Source organism: Lissotriton vulgaris, chromosome 7, assembly GCF_964263255.1.
Source record: "Lissotriton vulgaris chromosome 7, aLisVul1.2, whole genome shotgun sequence".
NCBI classification, from domain to species: domain Eukaryota; kingdom Metazoa; phylum Chordata; class Amphibia; order Caudata; family Salamandridae; genus Lissotriton; species Lissotriton vulgaris.
Window position 1 is genome coordinate 377,943,508 of NC_141695.1, and position 20,752 is coordinate 377,964,259.

Sequence of the window (20,752 nt, forward strand, 5' to 3'; positions counted from 1 at the left end):
GGTACACCGGGTTAGGCGTATTTTAGAAGCACCAGTTGAGTACTTTTAGCCTATGTTAATTATGTATGTATTTAACTATGGTTTAGGAACCATACAATGCTCTTACAGTATTTTATTCTACTTTTTTTTACAGTATGCGTTCTATTTTACAACCAGTTTTAAGATTGTAGCAGTTAATTTCTTATGCTTGAGAAAGAAGACTGATCAATAAATCCTTTTATTGAAAACGCCTGTCTCTCTATTTCTCAGCACCTCTGGTGAAACGAAGCATGCACGATTGACTGAGTGAAATATCTATCTATTGTTTCCACGACTCTGAAGATATGTTTTATCTTGGGGAAACAAAGTTGTCATGTTTATGAGGTTATCTGTAACGAATCCCTTCTTGTGAATTCAAGAAAGTTTCTAGTGACCTCTGAGCTAGCTGGCACCCACAATTAAGTCTAATAAATTTAATAGAGACCTAGTCGACCTAAGTCCTACGTCACATCTATAGGATATATTATTGCAATGCGCAGAGCCTATTGGGAATATAGGAACTACACTACACCACTGTGTCGCAGACTAACTGTTCCACTAATTAAAATCGGCCATCCGGTATCTCGATCGGCTCCTTCCCTTCCTTAGTCGTTGATCGTACCTTGATGCCGATGGCAGAGTTTGATTTGGGAACAGTGTCTTCGTTCAGAGGAGCAACACTTTTCTGAGTCTGCATAATGTCCTTTAGATAATTTCTGCCTTCCGGCTGGAGAACAGTTGCTGGGATTCTTTTGCAGTGCCCTGCATGAATCCATTGACGTCTGTTGGTGACACGGACAGCAGTTCGGGTTGCCAGCAGTACTTGCTCGACGTTCTTCCAACGGGGCTCTAGATTCTTAGAATGCTGGAAAATCTTCAGGATAACGAAATCTCCAGGTTGGAGACCATGAGCCGGACCCTCTGATTTGTCTGGAATAGCTTCACGCACCTGCTGATGAATCAAACAGTTTTTCAGTCAAGTTTCTAATATAATCACTCAAAAGAGGGTACTGTATTTCCCTAATAATTTTTGGTCTTCGGGATCCCCATACATTCGTAGGTCTACTGAAGACTATCTCATAGGGAGAAAGTCCAATCTTTCTGTGTGGGATAGAACGAACAGATAGCAAAGCAAGTGGTAGAGCATCTGGCCATTTAAGGCCCGTTGTTGTTTGAATTTTCGCCAACTTGATTTTCAGGATGGCATTGGATCTTTCTACCAAACCCGCTGCCTGGGGATTATTAGCAGCATGAAACTTCTGCTTTACCCCTAAACCCTTCATCAGGTATTCAATTATCTGGCCAATGAAGTAGGGGCCATTCTCGCTCCACAGGACCCTACAAACCCCAAAACGGGGGAAAAACTCTTTAAATAGAACATTAGCTGTTGTCAAGGCTGTGTTACCTTTGTTGGGATAGGCTTCAACTCATTTACTGAAGGAACAGACCACAACTAGTACGCATTTTAAATTGTTGCAGCATTCTAGTTGAGTATAATCCATTTGGAGTGCTTCACATGGAACCAGAGGTGGAGTAAATACACCAGTAGGGGTTGATGCTTTCTTCCCAGGATTATGCTGTAAGCAGATGACACAATTTTTAACAAAATGCTCAGCTATTTTCCAGATGAGCGGACTATCCCAGGCTGAATTCAATTGGGGAAATTATGTTTTTGACACTAACATGAGCAGGTCCATGAGCCATAGTTACAAAAGGCAATACATACGTCCTTCATCAACTAACTCTCCTTCCTTTTGCCATTCTATCCTTTCTTGTTCAGTTGCTGATTGCTATATGTCCTTAATCTCTTGGTACTTGTTTTCCCATCTTTCAGCTTGGGATCGTAGTACATGCATCGTACTTGGGAGTGCACTTGCGGTTTCTCGTACAACTTCATCAGCGAAAGCATTTCCTTGTACCACCCAGTCTGTAACTTTCTTGTGGGCACTACATTTGATAATGGCTCCACTCTTTGGCAATGTCAAGGCGGTAAGAAGACTATTCACCATGTTGTATTTTAGAGCCATGGGAGGTTAGGAATCCCCGTTCCTTCCATAGCTTGCCAAAATTGTGTGCCACGCCAAATGCATACTGACTATCTGTATAAATATTCACTCTTAATCCTTCACTAAGTTCAGAAACCCTTAAAAGCGCAACAAGTTTAGCGGCTTGGGACGATTTTTGTGGAATATGGGCTGTCTCTACTACAGTCTGTAAGGTGGTAATTGCATAGGATGCATAGGTGGTTCCAATAGGTAATCTTGAACAAGAGCCATCCACCCATAGTTCACCCTCTGGGTCTAACAAAGGTGTATCTTTTAGGTCTATTCTTCTGTTAGGTAAATGCAATCATGCAAATCATGCACTTGTTCAGCTGGCAAAGGTAGCAATGTAGCTGGGTTCAATGTTAAACATCTCTTGAGTGTAATATGAGGTGCCAAAAGTGTAAGTTCATATCCTGTAAGCCTAGCTCTAGTTAACTGTTGGGTTTTTGTCTGATTCAGGAGTGCATCTACTGAATGGGGTACCATAACCATTAGCTTGCTGCTAAACACTATCCGCTCAGATTGGCGTATAGAAATCGCTGTGGCAGCAATGGCTCGGAGGCAACCTGGAAGTCCTCTGGCCACTGGATCTAAGACAGCTAAAAAATAAGCACAGGGACGATGCTTATTACCATATGGTTGTATTAAAACTCATAAGGCACATCCTTCTCTGTCATGTACATATAGTATGAAAGGTTTTGCGTAGTCTGGAGTGCCTAACACTGGAGCAGAACAAAGGGATGCACGGAGTTGCTGATATGCTTCCTGACATTCAGATGTCCATTGTATGGTATTGTAATTGCATTTATATAGCGCTTACTACCCCTGACTAGGTTGGCTTGGTGGTGCATGCTGGTACATTAATCTGTGCATAGTGTTGTGCGTGGTGTATATTTGGTGTGAGTGTGTAGCTTTGTTTGTGGTTGTGGATGGTGTGGGCTGGGTATTGTTAAATGAGAAAAAGGGCAGCATTTCTGGCCCTAGTCTCGACCAGTCTCGAACAGGCCCAAACAGGCAACTACCCTTGTCCTCTCCACCCTTAGCTTCGACGCCCGGGCTGAGAAGCCCTAAGCCTGGCCTTTTTTGTAGCCCTAGTAATCAGGTGACCCCTTCAGCCAATGGGAACCCTAGCCCTAACACTATCCAATCACAACACTAGCCCTAACATCTAGGACCAATAGGAGACCAGGACCTTGCAGCCAATCTTAACCCTAGTCCAAGCACCCAATCAGTTCAAATACCCTGATCTCTACGTCCAATAAAGGCCTTAGCCCTACCACTAGTTCCAACCCAAGTCCAAGCAGCCAATGGTACAGGTAGCCCTAGTCTTTACTTCCAATAGAAAGCCTAACCCTACTCTTAGTCCCACAACTGCATAGACATTAACTCTCACATATTAGACTACCCAAGGCTGATGAAACATTTTTGAGCCATGTAAATGTTTATAAACTACCTCATGACAAACGAGGGGTTAGAAAAGGAGCACCTTATGCTGCCTAAGGACGCTTTCAGATTGTGGGAGTCTTACCCCTTGTTGTCTAACACTTTACTCCTTTCTCAGGCAGCCTTACAAATGATTTTGATTTTGTCGTCTTCTCTTCTCCAGGTATCTCCTAAAACATGGTGCTAACATTGCTGCAGTTAACTGTGATGGAAATGTTCCTGTGGACATTGCAGAGGATGACTGCATGGAGACTCTTCTGAGATCTGAAATAACCCGAATAGGTAGGATGTCTGTTTATGGTACCGCAACTGACTTGGCTGGTATTGTCATGTTCCATGTTATGAGAGGAGAGTACTTAGTAGATGAACATGGACTCTTGGGTTCCAGACCCCTCTGAGTTAGGTACACCGCACATTTAGGCAAGATATTTTACTGCAAAGTGTAAACTGTTAACACCCCCAATATATTTCATCAAGAGAACTCCTCACTGCAGCATAGTGTCCGAAATGGATCCTATTTACTCGTTTCTGAACATAACTTGTTGCCCAATGTAAAATCAGAAAACAATCATTGTAATGCAAAATAATGTTATGAAATGCAAACCTTTCTACCTTTCAGCATGTTAAATATAACATTCATGAGACGTAAGGACTCTCACATAATTTGATATTATTCAAAAAAGTAAATGCCTACATATCCTGCTTGTTTCTTAAGTGAGTAATCCATGTAAACATCTGTGTAGACAGGAAGTATTGCCAGATCATAGGTCTAGTTTGATACTCTGCTTGCAAACATTATTATTAATTGTGAATTCTCTCCCACTGCTTATGAACCTTGTTGATGAATGTAAATGTTAATTTTCCAGCCTGGTGCTCCTATTCTTTGCTGGGCCATGCCGAAGAACCCATGCAAATAGTTCTAAACCTTGTTTGAAAAATAACAATGGTCCAATTTAAGTGCTTAAAAACATTTATATTTGTATTAACGGTCATCTTTGAATTATAAACAGTATGGGAAGTTTAAGTTGAGCCTACTAGACTGCACATGTGCTTTCTGTTGGGAGGCATATTGTGGCTTACCAAGAACATAGATGATCTTGGAGCCCCTCCCATTGCCTACTATTGGTTGCCTTTCTTGGTCACTCGTTTGCTTGCTTCTTATTCCTGTCCCAGCTTGTCTGTTATATCCTTGCCTCTCTTATAGAGTATTGCCTCTTTACAAGCTCTTTGATTAACTGATGGAATTGCCACGGAGTTATTTTCAAACAATACTTTTTGTTTGTGTGAAGCACTCTATAGTATGTTTTCCAGCCATCTCCCTTGTATATGTTTTTCTCCACCACTCTGTTGTTCCCTGTTGACAGACTTTTCTTTCAACCCTCCTCCATCTTATGCTTACCCGTGAGCTTTTTCCGATTTTTCACCCGACTCATGCCCTGCTTGTTGATACTCCAATCTTTGTGTTGCTTTTCACCTTGCGCTCCCACTGTTCCTTTAGCATCCTCTGCATCCCTCGCCCCTATTGCTTTTGCATCCTATCTGTGGTTGCTTTTGCAGTGCTCCCCACCCTCGAGGGTGTTGCTTTGGTGTTCGCCCCCACCACTGCCAGTGTTGCTTCAGCTTCCCCGCCTGCTTTAATGCCTAGCACTTTTTATTTTTTAGTTACTGAACCGACTTAGATTGGTAAATAAAATTACAAAAATGATGCAGGAAACAAAATCAAAGGGTTTCGTTGTTTACTACTTTTCATTTTTAGCCATACTGCACAGCGGTGCCGATGAGCTGCAAAGCCAATAGGTCACAATGGTCATACCTATTGGCTTTGTCAATTCTTGTTATTCAGGAGTGGGTTTGTCACTAATTAGTGAAGCAGATGCTTGCACGCCTTTTACCTTTGTCAAATGTGATCTTCTGAATATTTAGAAAGTTGCCACAGTGAAAAGAATGTGCTGATAAAGCCAACTTTTAAGGTTAACCTATTGATCTGACAACAAGACATTTTTATCTAAAGAAAATCCAACTGATTTTGCATTTTCCCTTCTTTATATCTTTCTGCCTTTTTCTCTTATTTGCAGTTGGTGATTAAAGGGTGTTATATAACCAACAGAAGTGTGTTCTCACTTCACAGTGGGCATCATTTCAAATCTGAACTGTCCCAGCCAATACTCCATGACCCACCCGTATCCTCAGGTCTAGTGATCAGCTGCTGCTAAACATTCCTAAAATAATTAAAGCTGGGTTAGGAGGCAGGGCTCTGTCTGTGGTAGGTCCTAGTCTCTGGAACTCTCTCCCGCTCTTCTTGAAGCAATGTAAGAATCATCTTAAGTTCAGAAAATGTCTGAAAACCTTTCTGTTCAGCTCATTTTAATATCCATCCTGTTGGATCTTAATAGTCCCCTGCTACAATTTCTATTTCCTGTGGCCTATTATGTTTTACACCAGGTGTCACCAGCGCGGAGATACTCCTTCGGGAGTCTATTCATAGCGCTTTATAAACCTATAAATAAATAAAATAAATAAAGCATAATCTGATAGAAGTTGTACAGCCAACTGAGATTGGTTATTGAGACCTGGTTGAGTTGCTGTCCTTGTGTAAAGGGTGCATCCACTGCCAGTATCCTCTTGCACTAATTTTCATAAATGCAAGTATGCAATTATAACCACTTGATTCAAAGTACTTTCTACCTTTTTTTTGGGAGGTGAAGTTTTAACTAGAGAAATTAACTCCCATATGTGAAGCAACACATCTATTATAAGCACTATTTAACACCAAAATATTTTCCATAACCTGTTGTTGGTTGATCCAGTAAAGTTAATATTATCTGACTCCACATCCTTATCATTGCAGGCATTGACGTAGAGCAGGTCAAGCGTGAGGAAGAGGTGGTCATGCTGCAGGATGCCCGCCAGTGGCTGAACTCTGGCAAAATTGAGGATATTCAGCACCCTAAAACAGGAGCCAGCGCCCTCCATGTTGCAGCAGCCAAGGGTTACATCGAAGTCCTGAGGCAAGGGCTATTTCTGCTCTGATATGTGGTGTATAAGTTGTATTTTGCTTTTAGCAGTATTGTTTTAGTGAACATGTTTCAGCAGGTTTGTGTCGTGTAAAGGGTGGTACTGTGCCATGGTAAAAAAAATGTTTTTTGTAGGCTATGGGGTAGAGGCCAATGAAAATGAATTACGTATTGCTTGAGCAGCTGCTGCTTAAGCAGCAAATTGGCACCCCTTTCTCACCTAAAACTGTCTGTTGGGAACGTAGACCCGCTTGGTGAGGGGAAAAAAACAGCTTCCCTTGTTTGAACAGCTATAACTGACTTTTTTAGTTCAGCTTCTTCCTGCAACCACCTATCTTGTAGGTAACTAGCACAGCCATAATTGGTCTCAGTGCTTTAGACTACATGGCTTTTGGGCAGTCCTAACATTGACCTCTCTCAACACCCTCTGACACTGCTCCTCACATCAATAAACCAGACTAAACTTGTACTCTCGGCTAAACACATAGAAGCCGCCTCTGCTTTTCAGACTTGGAAAATATCTCCTACTACCACCAAAACATCATCAATGTGAGCAAAGGTTCCAGTATACCAATATGGAGAAGTCCACATCATACAAACCCATAGCTCAGTTCAAATCAATCAAACTCAATTTGTAGAGCGTACTACATACCCGTAAGGGTCTCAAGGCGCAGGGGGAGAGGCAGGGTGGGGAGGAGGGGCGCTACTGATCGAACAGCCAGGTCTTGAGTAGCCTCCTGAAGGTCAGCAGGTCTTGGGTCTGTCGTAGGCTCAGTGGGAGGGTGTTCCAGGTCTTGGCGGCGAGGTTGGAGAAGGATCTCCCACCAGTCGTCGTTATTCGGATGCGCGGGACAGTGGAGAGTGCGAGGTCGGCGGAGTGGAGCTGGCGGTTGGGGAAGTAGCAGGAAAGTTGTTTTTTGAGGTTGGCTGGGCCGGTCTTGTGGAGTGCCTTGTGTGCGTGGATGAGGAGATTGATGGATATCCTCTTTTTGACGGGCAGCCTGTGTAGGTCTCAGGTGGGGTGGGATGTGGCTGTGGCACGTCGAGGAGCAGTCGTGTTGAGGCATTTTGGATGCGTTGTAGTCATTTGAGCTTGGTCGGGGCTCCCGCGTAGAGGGCGTTTCCTTAGTCGAGTCTGCGGCTGACGAGGGCCTGGGTGACCGTTCTTCTTGTCAGTCGGGATCCACCTTTAGATCTTTCGTAGCATGCAGTGGGTGTTGAAGCAGGAGGAGGAGACGGTGTTGACTTGCTTGGTCATGGAGAGCGGTGAGTCGAGGATGATTCCCAGGTTGCGTGCGTTGTCGGTGGGTGTCGGGGCTGCTCCCAGTGCCGTCAGCCACCAGGAGTTGTCCCAGGCTGAAGGATTGGAGCGGAGGATGAGGAACTCCTTTTTGTCCGTGTTCAGCTTCAGTCGGCTGGTCTTCATCCAGTCGGCGACTGCATTCATTCCTTCATGGAGGTTGGCTTTGGCGGTGATGGGGTCCTTGGTGAGGGAGAGGATCAGTTGAGTGTCGTCGACGTAGGAGATTATGTTGAGGTTGTGCTATTGGGCGACGTGTACGAGTGGGGCTATGTAAATGTTGAACATTGTCTGGCTGAGGGAGGATCCTTGGGATACGCCGCAGATGTTCTCGGAGGCTTCGGATCGGAATGGGGGCAGGCGGACGCTCTGGGTTCTGCCTGAGAGGAAGGAGGTGGTCCATTCTAGGGCTTTGCCTCGGATCCCTATGGCGTGGAGGCGTGTGCGGTGGCAGACTGTGTCGAAGGCGGCGGAGAGGTCCAGGAGGATGAGGGCTGAGGTCTCACTATTGTCCAGCAGGGTCCTGATGTCGGTGGCGGCGATAATGGCGGTCCCGGTGCTGTGGTTGCTGAGGAACCCTGACTGGGAAGGGTCCAGGATTCTGTTTTCTTCAAGGTATCGTGTTAGCTGTCTGACTATCTTCTCGATTACCTTGGCCGGGAACAGGAGGAGCGAGATGGGCCGGAAGTTCTTGAGGTCTTTGGGGTCTGCCGTGGTTTTTTGAGTAGGGCAATTATCTTTGCGTGTTTCCAGCTCTCTGGGAAGGTCGCGGTCTTGAGGGAGAGATTGATGACGTTGCGCAGGCGGGGTGCGATGGACCTGCTGGCTTTGTTGAAGATGTGTTGCGGGAATGGGTCTGAGGGGGAGCTGGAGTAGATTGTGCTCATGGTCTTGATGGTGTCCTCGATGCTCACGCTGGTCCAGGCTAGGAGGGGGTCGTGGTCGATTGTGTGCTTAGTCTGTTGAGCTGCTTCCTGTTGGGGCTGTCTGGGTGTTGAAGCTGTTGTGGATGTCTGCTATCCTGCGGTGGAAGAAGGTGGCGAGGGAGTCGCACAGGGCTTGCGACGGCGGGATGTCGTTGGTGTTGGAGCTGGGGTTGGAGAGTACCTTCACGATGTTGAAGAGCTCTTTGCTATTGTGCGCGTTTTTGTCGAGGTGGTCTTTGAAGGAGGTCCTCTTGGCAGTCCTGACAAGGTGATGGTGGTTGCGGGTGGCGTCCTTGTGGGCTGCGTGCCTGTCTGGAGTCTGATCGCTGTGCCATTTCCTCTCTAGTTTCCGGCAGGCTCGCTTGGAGGCTAGGAGTTCTGGGGTGAACAAGCTGGCCCTCTTGCTGGTGTCTGTGTGGGGGAGCTTCTTCAGCGGGGCGAGGGTGCTGGCACAGCTGTCGATCCAGCGTCTGAGGCTGTGGGCAGCGTCGTCGGTGTTGGAGGTTTCGGTGGGTGGGCTGAGAGCGAGGTTTGAGTGTAGTTGGTCTTTGGTGATTTTTTTTCCAGTAGTGGCGAGGAACCTGTTGGGTGTGGTGGTGTGTGGTGGGTTTCTGGAAGAAGTGGATGCAGCGGTGGTCGGTCCAAAGGAGTTCGGTGGTGTGGCTGAAGGCGATGTGGGGGCTTGCGGAGAAGATGAGGTCCAGCGTGTGGCCGGCGGAGTGGGTAGGCGTTGTGAAGCGGGTTTGCGGATGACAAACTTAGGATGGTGCCAGACTGATTCCATCCCACCCCTCTCATAGGATAAGTTGTTCTGTTGCCCAGCGAGCTCGCAGTGCCACTTTTAGCCCCCCTAAACCTGAACAGGGAGCAAATAGTTCTGGCAACCATGACAGCTTTGGTCCCTCAGGATCTGTGGTCTATAGACTACAAAGTTTTGCCCAGCCACTCGTGCTTTCTTTGCACAGAGAAATATAAAACGAATACATTCAGGGGGCGTTTTCAAGATTTATTGAACCAGAGTAGTTCTTGTATAGAATTCTTTGAGTGTGTTGATAATTCCTTAACTGCTGGGCCTTTCCCCCTCCCCCCATTGCTGAGACCTTTTTTTGGCTATTTGGGGTAGTTAGTGATTAGGCTTTTAACTTTTTGACCACACAAGATATCCACGCCAAATTTGCCAAAATACAGGGACATTCTTTTTATTTTTGGAAAAATGGGGGGGAAAAGGGCTACAGATGAAAGCGTCTGATTTGTTTCCCTGCAAATGGTATTAAAAAAGGGGTTGTGGTGCTGAAATCACCATCTGCCCAGCATTAAGGGATAAGCATACTTTTGTCAGAAAACTAAAATGTTTTACACAGTTTTAACTTTTCTCTGCAACATAGCCTATTTTTGCTATTTTTGACCGTAAAACCTCTTTCCAGGTAATGGTAGAAATGGATATGAAAGCAATAATGGATCCTGGAAAGCTATACATTTTGGAAAAGTAGACAAAATTTGAATTCATCAAGAGGTCATTAGTGTAGATCCTTCAAGGTTTCTTTATAGAAACTAACCATTGAATATAGGACAAATTGAAAATTAGTTGAAAAAAACAGTCATTTATGTCAATGTTTTTACCTGTAACAACTTCTAATTATGACAGCTGTTTGAAGCAATATACTGTTACATCCGCTGGACCTTTCTGGTTGTGGGATATGTAGGACTTGTTGGTTCACCAAGAACCCGACGAACCCAGAGCCAATAACTGAGCAGCGTCTTGCAATGTTTTCTTATTATGTACTGGGGCATATAGCAATTAATTTGGGTAAATATATACATGGAAAAATCGGTATGAAAGACACATGTATAATTGGAACACAATATAGAGTTTAGAAACAGTAGATATTTGCACACTTCCGAAATTGTGAGTACCCACACTAGCATGAGAATTATAGGTAATTTTTTAAACAACTTTTTTATACATTGTCTTTAATTTGGAAGGCAGAAATTCATCGAAAGTCAATAGGTAAGAACAGTTGCTCTACAATTCTGTTATCCAAAGCCTCCCGATGAAAATGGTCCCTCACTTGTGTGGGTAAGCCTAGTACCCGCGGCAGGAAACTGCTCAAAACGCAACGTGGACACACTTTATTTTTACAGTGAATACTGACCCTTTTTTTTTGTAAAGTACCTAGCTGTAGATTTAGAACCCTAGCTCTGCCGGCACCTAGGGAAACCTATCAAACCTATACATTTTTTAAAACTAGACACCAAGGGGAATTCAGGATGGGGTGACTTGGCTGGCTCTCACCAGGTTCTGTTACCTAGAATCCCTACAGTTATGACAAATCAGAAAAGGCTAATTAAAAAGTACGACCAGTAGTGGCGCCTGCTGTGTGTCACGTGTTATGATTACCGAAATTACCGAAATTCAATCTGCGACGGTGCCCCAGAAAGGAGGAATAGCCTGACACCCCCAAGTTGGACCTTGGTCCTAAATACAACAAAACATGGGATCTGTGCACACGTCAATTATTAAACTGTATAATATCGACAGTTGAGTTGCACAATTCTGAGACAAAAAATGTTGATTCAGTCTTGATTGTTGTGATCTTCAATTTTAATTTTGTAACGCCCATCCAACCCGTGTTTCGTCAGGGTGGTATACTTTCGGCTTCGTCAGGGCTCTAAAATGTACAATGGCTACATGTTACATACATGCACCAACACTGCATAAGTTGCAACTTCTTTTAATTTAGTGTAATGTGTGCTGATTTGTATCAGACAGTGGTGAAAAACTGGTGACGGGTGTTTGACAAGTTCATTAGATCTAGCCTATAGTAGTTCCATTATAACCCAAACCAAAGTGAGCTACATTAATAATTTATCAATGTAGTAAACCTGCACGATGGTGGTTGCTGTAAACAATCTGATATGTGCATTGAATATAGTCCACCTGAATTTGTCCGTGACCCCGTAGACACCCAAGATACAAGATCTACACTTAGAGTTCAGTATCCGAGAGAAAGATTAAAAAAATTCTAATTAGTTCAGCACAGTCGTGCTCTTACCCAAGTGGGCAGCGATAGTCCAATGACTGTTGCAACAAGTTTGCGTGCTGTAGGGGGTATCAACAATATAATGGCCATATAAGTATATCATTTTACAGTACATGCTAGCACTCTATCTCAAGATTTTTATTCATTATCTATAGGCGGAGTCTCACCTCTCCGCCGGTTGTACTTCCGTCCCGGCTGCCAGGTTAAGACGTATAAAAAGATTAACACCGCTTGATATCCAGCAGGTTAAAAATCAGTATCCAAGTTTCTGAGTAGTAAGGCACTATAAGGGGAGAAGGATTTCGTACCTGTTACTACTGTCATTCCCATAAAATTATGTCTAGGTATATTGTATTTATAAAAGTCAGGGTTAAAATATATAGTAATCATATTATCGCGGCTTGTTAAGTCTATGAGTAAAATTATTGTTGACACATGTATTAGATTTACTTGCTATCTTAATATATTGCTCGTGGTAAGATAAGCCCATGAGTAGAACCGTAACTGTCGTTATACTCCCAAAAAAGTATCCCAAATTGGAGTATAACTTAAACTAAATATCTGCAGTCAATTCTACCTGAATATTAGATCGATTTTCTTTAAACAGGCTTACTATGTTATGCCACTATGTCCGAATTTTAGAACATGTATCCCCGATAAATAAATGAACTAAATTGGAAAGGTTAAAAATCCAGGCCGTCTATAAGCTGTTTCTATATCCGCTTAACGTCTCCCCGTGTTACGAGTCCTCCTTACCTTGTGTGTGTGCACGGTAAAGCTCTGAATCCGACGCCGCAGCTCCAGTACCGCTGCTGGTTGCGTCCTCTCGTGTGAGTGCAGAAGTGCACTTCACGCTTCCTATATTGACGAAAAAAGCTATAACGCTCCCCCCATTCCGGAAATGGCAGTCTTGGCCAACCGGAAGGGGATAAACGCTGCTGTATATCTTGTTTTACAGATACCCCAGTGAATGTAAACTGTCTGGGTTTAAGACTGTTTACACTATCATCCGTTATTATTTGCTTTATTTGAAATTTGTCCATATTCTAGTTTGGCTATTGACCGTGTCTATTTACGAGATCACGTGGAGAATTGGTTCATAAACGTAAACAGGCAAAGGGCTCATTTTCAAGAGAGGAAAAGAGAAATATCAACTAGTTTGACCTCAATAATGAGATCAAACATGAAAATGGATCTATCATAGGGAAATTAAGGAAAGATAGGAGTAAGGAAAAATACATAGAGGGGGGAAAAGTAAAGTGCGTGGTATGCTAAAGAACGCGTGGTTGGAACATTCTACTTCTGTGATGACAAGGTGCCCATGCTATAGCCATGTGACTTCATAAAGCTGTTATACATTTACTGTAATGCTACTGCACTTTTTATGATTTATTTACATAATATATACATACGGATCAGAATACATTCTTTTTGCAGGTGGATGTTACAATTTCCACATCGTGGCCGAGTGTCATCCTATCAATATAACTCAGACTATACAGTAGTATGACATTTATTAGCCCCCCCAAGAAATTTGCAGCTCACGCTCAGAGTTCAAGCCCTGTTGTACCGCATCCTAGCGCATTATCCAGGTTGCTTACGCTCTACGCAATGCTAACTTTGTTTCCACCTCTTTTGTCTGGCATAACTACTTGTATCCCAAAGAAATCGAATTGTTCGTAGGTACCCTGTTTTGCACAAGACATTGCATGTATAGCCATAGGGTATCTTGCATCCCCTTGTTTTATTGCCCTAGCATGTTCACTTATGCGGTCTTTCAAACATCGTATGGTGCTTCCGACATATTGTTTCATGCATTTACACCTCACAATATATACTACATATTTAGTAAGGCAATTTATGTTTTGTTTAATGCAATATCTTCTTTTGCTCGGGCCATCAAATTCCATAGTTTTATCAAGCGCCCATTTGCATACTCCACAGGTACCACATTTGTGGAAACCCATAGAATGTCTGGATAACCAGTTAGTGCTTTGCGCAGTGTTTGGCACACTTAGGCTCAAAATATTCCTCAATGTATTTCCCCTTCTGTATGTAATCATGGGCCTTTTCGGTGTAAAATCCTCTAGCGTCTTGTCTGCCTTTAGGACATGCCAGTGTTTATGTATCAACTTACTGACTATGGTCGCTTGCTGATTAAAATTTGTGACCAGCCTAACTGGTTGGTTCATGGTAGGACTTGCTTTTAATGTATCTGCACGTGCTACTCTTCTTATACGTGCAGCAGCCGCATCCAAGGTATTTCGTGGGTAACCCTTTGCCCTAAATCTCTCTCATGCTTTCCAGATCAACAAGAAAGTCCTTTTCTGTGCTACAGTTGAGCCTTGCCCTGGTGAATTCCCCATAGGGGATGGCCCTGATTTGGTGGTCTGGATGCACACTTGCAGCATGAAGTACAGAATTACAGGATGTGGCTTTACAATATAGTTTGCTTTGTATTGAGCCTTCCTGTACATACAACTCCACATCTAGAAAAATTATACTCTTCTACTCCAAGTGTGTGTAAATTGCATACCTAGTGTATTTGTACTCAGATACATAAAGAACTCTTGTAGTTGTACTTCTGTTCCTGACCATACTAGCAGACAATCATCGATAAATCGACCCCAATAGACAATATATTCACTGAATCTGTTCCCTCTTTCACTCCAAATCCACTTTGCTTCAAAATATCCCATGAACAGGTTCGCCAGCGAAGGGGCAAATATAGATCCCATTGTGACTCCCCTTATTTGCTTATACCACTTGTTATCAAACATAAAGCAGTTATTGTGTAATATTAACTCAATCATTCTCATGAGCATTTTGCTGTGATTCCATTGTCCTGCCGGCTTTTTACCAAAACATCAACATGTTCAAGTCTGTCCCGACTCCGGTCCAATGCATACAGTACTTGGGAGCCTCCGTCAATACGCTGTCAGCAAGCGTGTCTCCTTCGGAAGAGCGACGATCATCACTCCTTCGGAAGGCTCAGGCTCTTATGACCACTCCATCTCCAACCGTGAGGACGGTGTCTTCTCTACTGGGATCGATGGCCTCTTGTATCTTCCCGACGCCACACGCACGGCTGCACATGAGACCGCTGCAGGAGTGCTTGGAAAACCAGTGGGATCAGAGGAAAGGATCTTGGGACGACAAGATACGACGGCCTCTGCATGCTCTTCAGTCTCTGAAGTGGTGGTGTTCAGCGGAGAATCTCCTCAGAGGGGTTCCCTTCCACAAGGGCATTCCCACGCAGACTGTCGTGACGGATGCTTCTCTCCAGGGGTGGGGAGCGCACTCCGGAAACCTACAGATTCAAGGAACGTGGCCCCCAATGGAGGCCACGTATCCCATCAATTTCCTGGAACTCAGAGCTGTTCACTTGGCACTGAAGGCCTTTCTTCCGTCCTTTCAGACCAACTCTCTGCTTGTAGAGACGGACAATACCACCAGGATGTATTACCTCAACAAGCAGGGGGTCTCGAGATCACGCACTCTGTCGCAGGAGGCGCAGATGATCTGGCAATGGCTTCTGGCCAGAGGACTGACGATAACGGCTACCCATCTGCCAGGTGTGCAGAATGTTCAGGCGGACGCACTGAGCAGACTGATTCAGGAAAACCACGAATGGGTCATAAACGACGAAGTACTAGGAGAAGTCTTCGTAAGGTGGGGAACTCCAGACGTAGATCTGTTCGCCACCGCCGAAAACAGCAAATGCCGAGACTTCGCCTCCAGGTACTTCCAGCAGGGGACGCTGGGGAATGCGTTATGGATCAACTGGTCGAACAGCTTTCTGTATGCATTTCCACCCATTCCCCTGATTCCGGCGGTGCTCATCAAGCTGGCCCGGTCCAGGGCTCGGATGATACTCATTGCCCCGGAATGCCCAGACAGTGGTGGTTCACGGACCTGCTTCACCGGTCTCTCCTTCCTCACATTCGGCTGCAGTGCAGGCCGGACCTTCTCACGAAGTTCGGGGGACAGATGTTACACCCCAACCTCTCGTCTTTGAGTTTGGCGGCATGGCTCCTGAGATATGGCCATCTGAATCTGCCTGAAGATTGCATGGACATACTGAGGGAGTCTAAGAGACCTTCCCCTCGGACTTCCTATGCTTACAAGTGGAAGATGTTCTGTATCTGGTGCCAGTCTAAGAACCATGACCCGACGACGTGCGAGGAAGATGTCATCCTTCCTTACCTTCTACATTTGGCGCAGTCTGGACTTAATGTTCATTCCATTAAAGTTCATCTCGCTGCATTGACTGCCTACAGGAAATGCCCTTCACAGACTTTCTTCTTCCAGATCCCTGTGATCAAAGATTTTCTGGAAGGCTTGAAGAAAGTATTCCCTCCTGTCAGGCTTCTTTCGCCTTCATGTGAACTGAATGTGGTGCTGTCCAGGTTGATGAAGGAGCCTTTTGAACCTATTCATAACGCTTCGTTGCAGCACCTGTCCTGGAAGGCGGCGTTCCTCGTGGCCATTACATCGGCCCGCAGGGTGAGTGAAATTAAGGCGTTGTGTTGCCAAGAACCTTATACTGCATTTCATGCTGCTAAGATTATGCGTACTCCCCCTAAATTTCTTCCCAAGATTATTTTGATTTTCATGTCAACCAGACCATTACTTTGCCTAAGTTTTTTCAGAATCCTTCGTCTCCAGCGGAAAGGTCTCTCCATTCCCTGGATGTTAGGCGGGTGTTGAAATTTTATCTGGATAAAACCAAAGATATTCCTTGGTCTAACCAGTTGTTTATCAATTATGGATCAGTCAGGACGGGTCTTGCTACCTCTAAGCAGTCCATTTCTAGGTGGATTGTGTCCTGCATTGTGTTACCAAAAAGCTAATAAGACCTTAGGAGGTAAGCCTAAGGCTCATTCCACCAGGGGCAAAGCTGCCACGACAACCTTGCTCCGTAACGTGCCGATTGCTGAAATCTGCAAAGCAGCCACTTGGAAGTCGGTTCATACCTTTGCTAAGCATTACTGTCTGGACACTGATGCCAGGGCAGATGCTCAGGTTGGACAGGCTTCGCTGCAGAATTTGTTCGCACAATAGTGGTGTTAATTTCTTTCTCCACCGCCGCTTTGGTGTGGGGATGGGCTTGCCATTCTATTGACTAGATTATGACTATACACAGAGATCCCCTACTACAGAAGGACTAGTTTCTGTCCTGTAACTCCAGTTCTGTAGTAGGGGTATCTCTGTTATAGTCATAAGCGCCCGCCCTCCTCCCCGGTGGAGATAATTCTTCATGTAAGGAATGCTACAGTCTGGCGTGCTACGCTTTCAAAAAGAACTGAAAGTAAGAGGGACCTGCTATGCATTCTGGGATACTGGGAGAAAGTTCTGGAGGGTTCTCTTAAAGGCACAGTATCCTATTTAAGCCACATAATGGCAGCCTATGGGGCTTGTCTGTCCATGCCTTCCTCTCAATCATTCCAGAGTCTTTTACTGGTGGAGGCAAGTTTCTCTATGGTAGAAACTGAGCAGGCTGTGTTGTGTGTGGTGGTGTTTGGTGGAATTTCTAGTTGAAGTACTGGACAGTGTAGCCTGTGGATATAGGCTCGATTATTTGTCTTTAAATTCTCTCTTAAGTGTCTTTGCAGGATCTGAAAGAGACACGTTAGTGATAGATTCCTTACCTTAGAATATCCCCAGGCGTCAGACTGGATCCGGAAAGTTTTGCGTAGCAGTACCCTTGCGCGTCGGTAGGCGTCGTCTAAGGCTCCGCGTCCGTCGTCGGCGTCGTGGGCGCCGTGATGACGTCGTCGGAGTACTTAGACGCCGCCTCCGCGTGCTGACGTCAGTTCTTCTTTTTTCCGCGCCAGCCAGCGCAGATCTGGAAAGAGCAGTACTCTAGTCAATTTTTGACTAAGTTTTTTGAGATCTTTTTGATCCTTTTCGAAGTCTTCCGACGGTGCCGTTAGGGATGCCCGGATTCAAGAATTGCGAGGAGTGTGACCGTACCATGTCGGTTACGGATCCCCACCGCCAGTGCTTGATATGTTTGGGCGTCGACCATGACGACGAGGCCTGCCCCGACTGTCGGGCCCTTTCGAGGAAGGCCAGGCGGGAGCGGTCCCGCAGGCGACTCGAAATCCGCCAGTCGGCCCCGCGCCGTGTGAGGTCCCGGTCCCGGTCCCATGGGAGGTCGAGGGACAGGTTGCGGGGACGGAGCCGTCACAGCTCCGGGAGTCGGTGCCACTCCTCTGGGTCCAAGTCGTCAGGTAAGAAGCATAAGAAGTCGAAGAGACATCATCGCTCTTCCGACTCCCCCCGACGCTCGCGCGATGCGGCCGGGGGTTCGGGTGACACCGCCCACGCGGCTCCTCGGGAGTCGCGGACGCCGCGTCCGGCCCCATACCCCCGGTCCCTGGGCTGAACGCGACGCCGGAGGAGATCGAGCGTTTCCTCATGGCCATGAGGTCCCTTTCTTCTCCGACGGGTTCCACGGCGCCCATTGAACCCGTCTGGGGGCCCTAGTGGGTCAAGGGCTACGACCTCGACGCCGTCGGGTGCTTCGGCCTCGACGCCGGCGGCGCCTTCGGGCCCGGCGCCGCAGGGCCCCACGATCCCGACGCCGCCGGTGCCCTCGGGCACTGCGCCGCAGGATGCAGCGGCGCCGGCGCCGTCGGTGCCTTCGGGCCCGGCGCCGCGGGATGCCGCTGGACCCTCGTCGGGCGATGGACCGTCCACAGTGGACCTTACGACCCCCCCCGGGGTCGGTCCGTATGGTGTCCCCTCTGGCGTAGTCCTCGGGCGGCGCCGGCCCCGATGCCTCCTTTCACTGGGTTCCGACGTCGGGACGACGTCTGCCGACGCCGCTCTCGACGCCGTGCGGAGAATTTCAATTCTATGAACCCACCTCATTTGCTTATGACCCTGAATCCCAGGAGATGGGGGAAGAGGAGGATTGGGAGGGGTCTGAGGACCCTCTGACAAGGGAATGTCAGTCTTCCATGGACTGGACAGCTCTCCAGACTCTGGATTAGTCTCTCCTCCTACCGTGGCTTCGGAGGAGGGTGCTACTTATAGTGTGGTGCTGATGAGGGCTGCTAAGGCCCTGGGCCTTGAGCTCCCCGTCGCCGCCGTGAAGACTAACCTCCTCACTGAGGTCCTTAAGCCGCAGTCATGCTCCGTGGGGCCTCTGCTGCCGTTTAATGAGGCCTTGACAGACGTTCTTATGGGCACTTGGTCCAGGCCCGCTACAGGTTCGCCTGTAGATAGGAACATGGCCAGACGCCACCGCCCGGCCCCGGGCGACCCATGTTTCCTGTCCACCCACCCCACCCCCGAGAGTCTGGTTATCCAGGCCTCTAACTCCCAGACCACCTTCCCGACGGCTCCTCCCGATCGGGAATCCAAGAGGTACGAGGCCTATGGCAAAAAGGTGTTCTCGTCCCTTAGCTTGGGACTGCGGTCTTCCAACACCGCATGCCTCTTGGGCCGTTACACCCACTCCCTGTGGGAAACGGTGGCGGAAGTGCTGCCAGAGTGTCCGTTGGAGGTACGGGCCAAACTCGGCCAAGCCCTACTGGAGGGCCGGGACGCAGCGAAGTATAACATCAGGTGCGGATTGGATACTACTGACTCGCTGGGCAGAGCGATGGCTACGACGGTGGCGATACGACGCCACGCCTGGCTGAGATCCGCCAACTTCTCGGCAGACGTCCAGAATGCACTCATGGACATGCCGTTCGATGGCCGTCGCCTCTTTGGCGACAAGGCAGATCACGCGCTTGAGCGCTTTAAGGACTCCAGGGCTACGGCCAAGTCCTTGGGCCTCTCGGCCCCGCGCCAGCAAATGAGTGCCGTTCGTCCCTTTCGTGGCCAAGGAAGGGGCGCCCCCACACGTGCCGCCAGCCAATCGCCGCAAACTGTCGTCCAGCGCGGCGGCGGCCGTGGAAACCGCCGTGGAGGCGGCCGGGAACACTGGCGGAACCAGTCCACACGTGCTCCCGCAGCATCCGCCTCTAAACCCTCCTAGTCCGTGCTTTTCGGCCCATGTGACGCCAGTGGGAGGCAGGGTTCGCCATCACCACTCTCACTGACGCGCAGTCACTTCGGACAGGTGGGTGCTGCAGATCGTCCGACGGGGCTACTCCCTCCCCTTCGAGACGACCCCTCAAGCCATGCCACCGCAACACCACCGCATATCGGGGGATCACTTGCGGCTCCTGCAGGAGGAAGTTTCGGCCCTCTTGGCCAAGGGGGCCATCGAGCGCGTTCCTGGGCCAGAAGTAGGACGTGGTTGCTACTCCCACTACTTTCTGGTACCCAAGAAGGGCAAAGGGGGCCTACGCCCTATCTTGGACCTGAGGAACGTCAACGGCTTCCTCCGGAAGGAGAAGTTCAAAATGCTGACACTGGCTCAGGTCTTGACTGCCCTAGACCCAGGAGACTGGATGGTAGCGTTGGACTTGCAGGATGCGTATTTCCACATCCCCGTCCTGCCGGCCCACCGGCGTTACCTGCGGTTCTTGGTAGGCCTCGAGCACTTTCAGTTTACCGTGCTCCCCTTCGGCCTTACCAGCGCCCCACGGGTGTTCACGAAGGTGATGGCGGTGGTCGCAGCTCACCTGCGCAGGTTAGGGGTTTCAGTCTTCCCCTACCTAGACGACTGGTTGTTGAAGGCGGGCTCGCCCCAGGCAGTCGTCAACCACCTCCAGACTACGGCGGATCTCCTGCACAGGCTGGGATTTTCCATCAATGTGCCGAAGTCACACCTGTGCCCCTCTCAGAAGCTCCTTTTCATCGGAGCGGTTCTCGACTCGGCGCAGTTTCGGGTTTACCCGCCCGAACAGCGAGTCCGGGATATACAGGCCCTGATTCCGATCTTCAGGCCGTTATCCCGGGTTTCGGTCAGGTTGACGCTGCGGCTTCTGGGGCTGATGGCCTCCTGCATCCTTCTGGTGCATCACGCACGGTGGCGGATGCGGGCTCTGCAGTGGGACCT

General features: G+C 47.5%; 1 protein-coding gene across 1 annotated transcript in view; it reads left to right on the forward strand.

Moving 5' to 3' along the window:
* LOC147701684 (uncharacterized) overlaps positions 1-20,752 on the forward strand; it is a 761,267-nt gene that overhangs the window by 161,393 nt on the left and 579,122 nt on the right. Inside the window, exons 3-4 of the mRNA XM_086929358.1 lie at positions 3,670-3,788; positions 6,355-6,514. Coding sequence (XP_086785484.1) covers positions 3,670-3,788; positions 6,355-6,514 — 279 coding nt within the window. The remainder of the gene's footprint in view (positions 1-3,669; positions 3,789-6,354; positions 6,515-20,752) is intronic.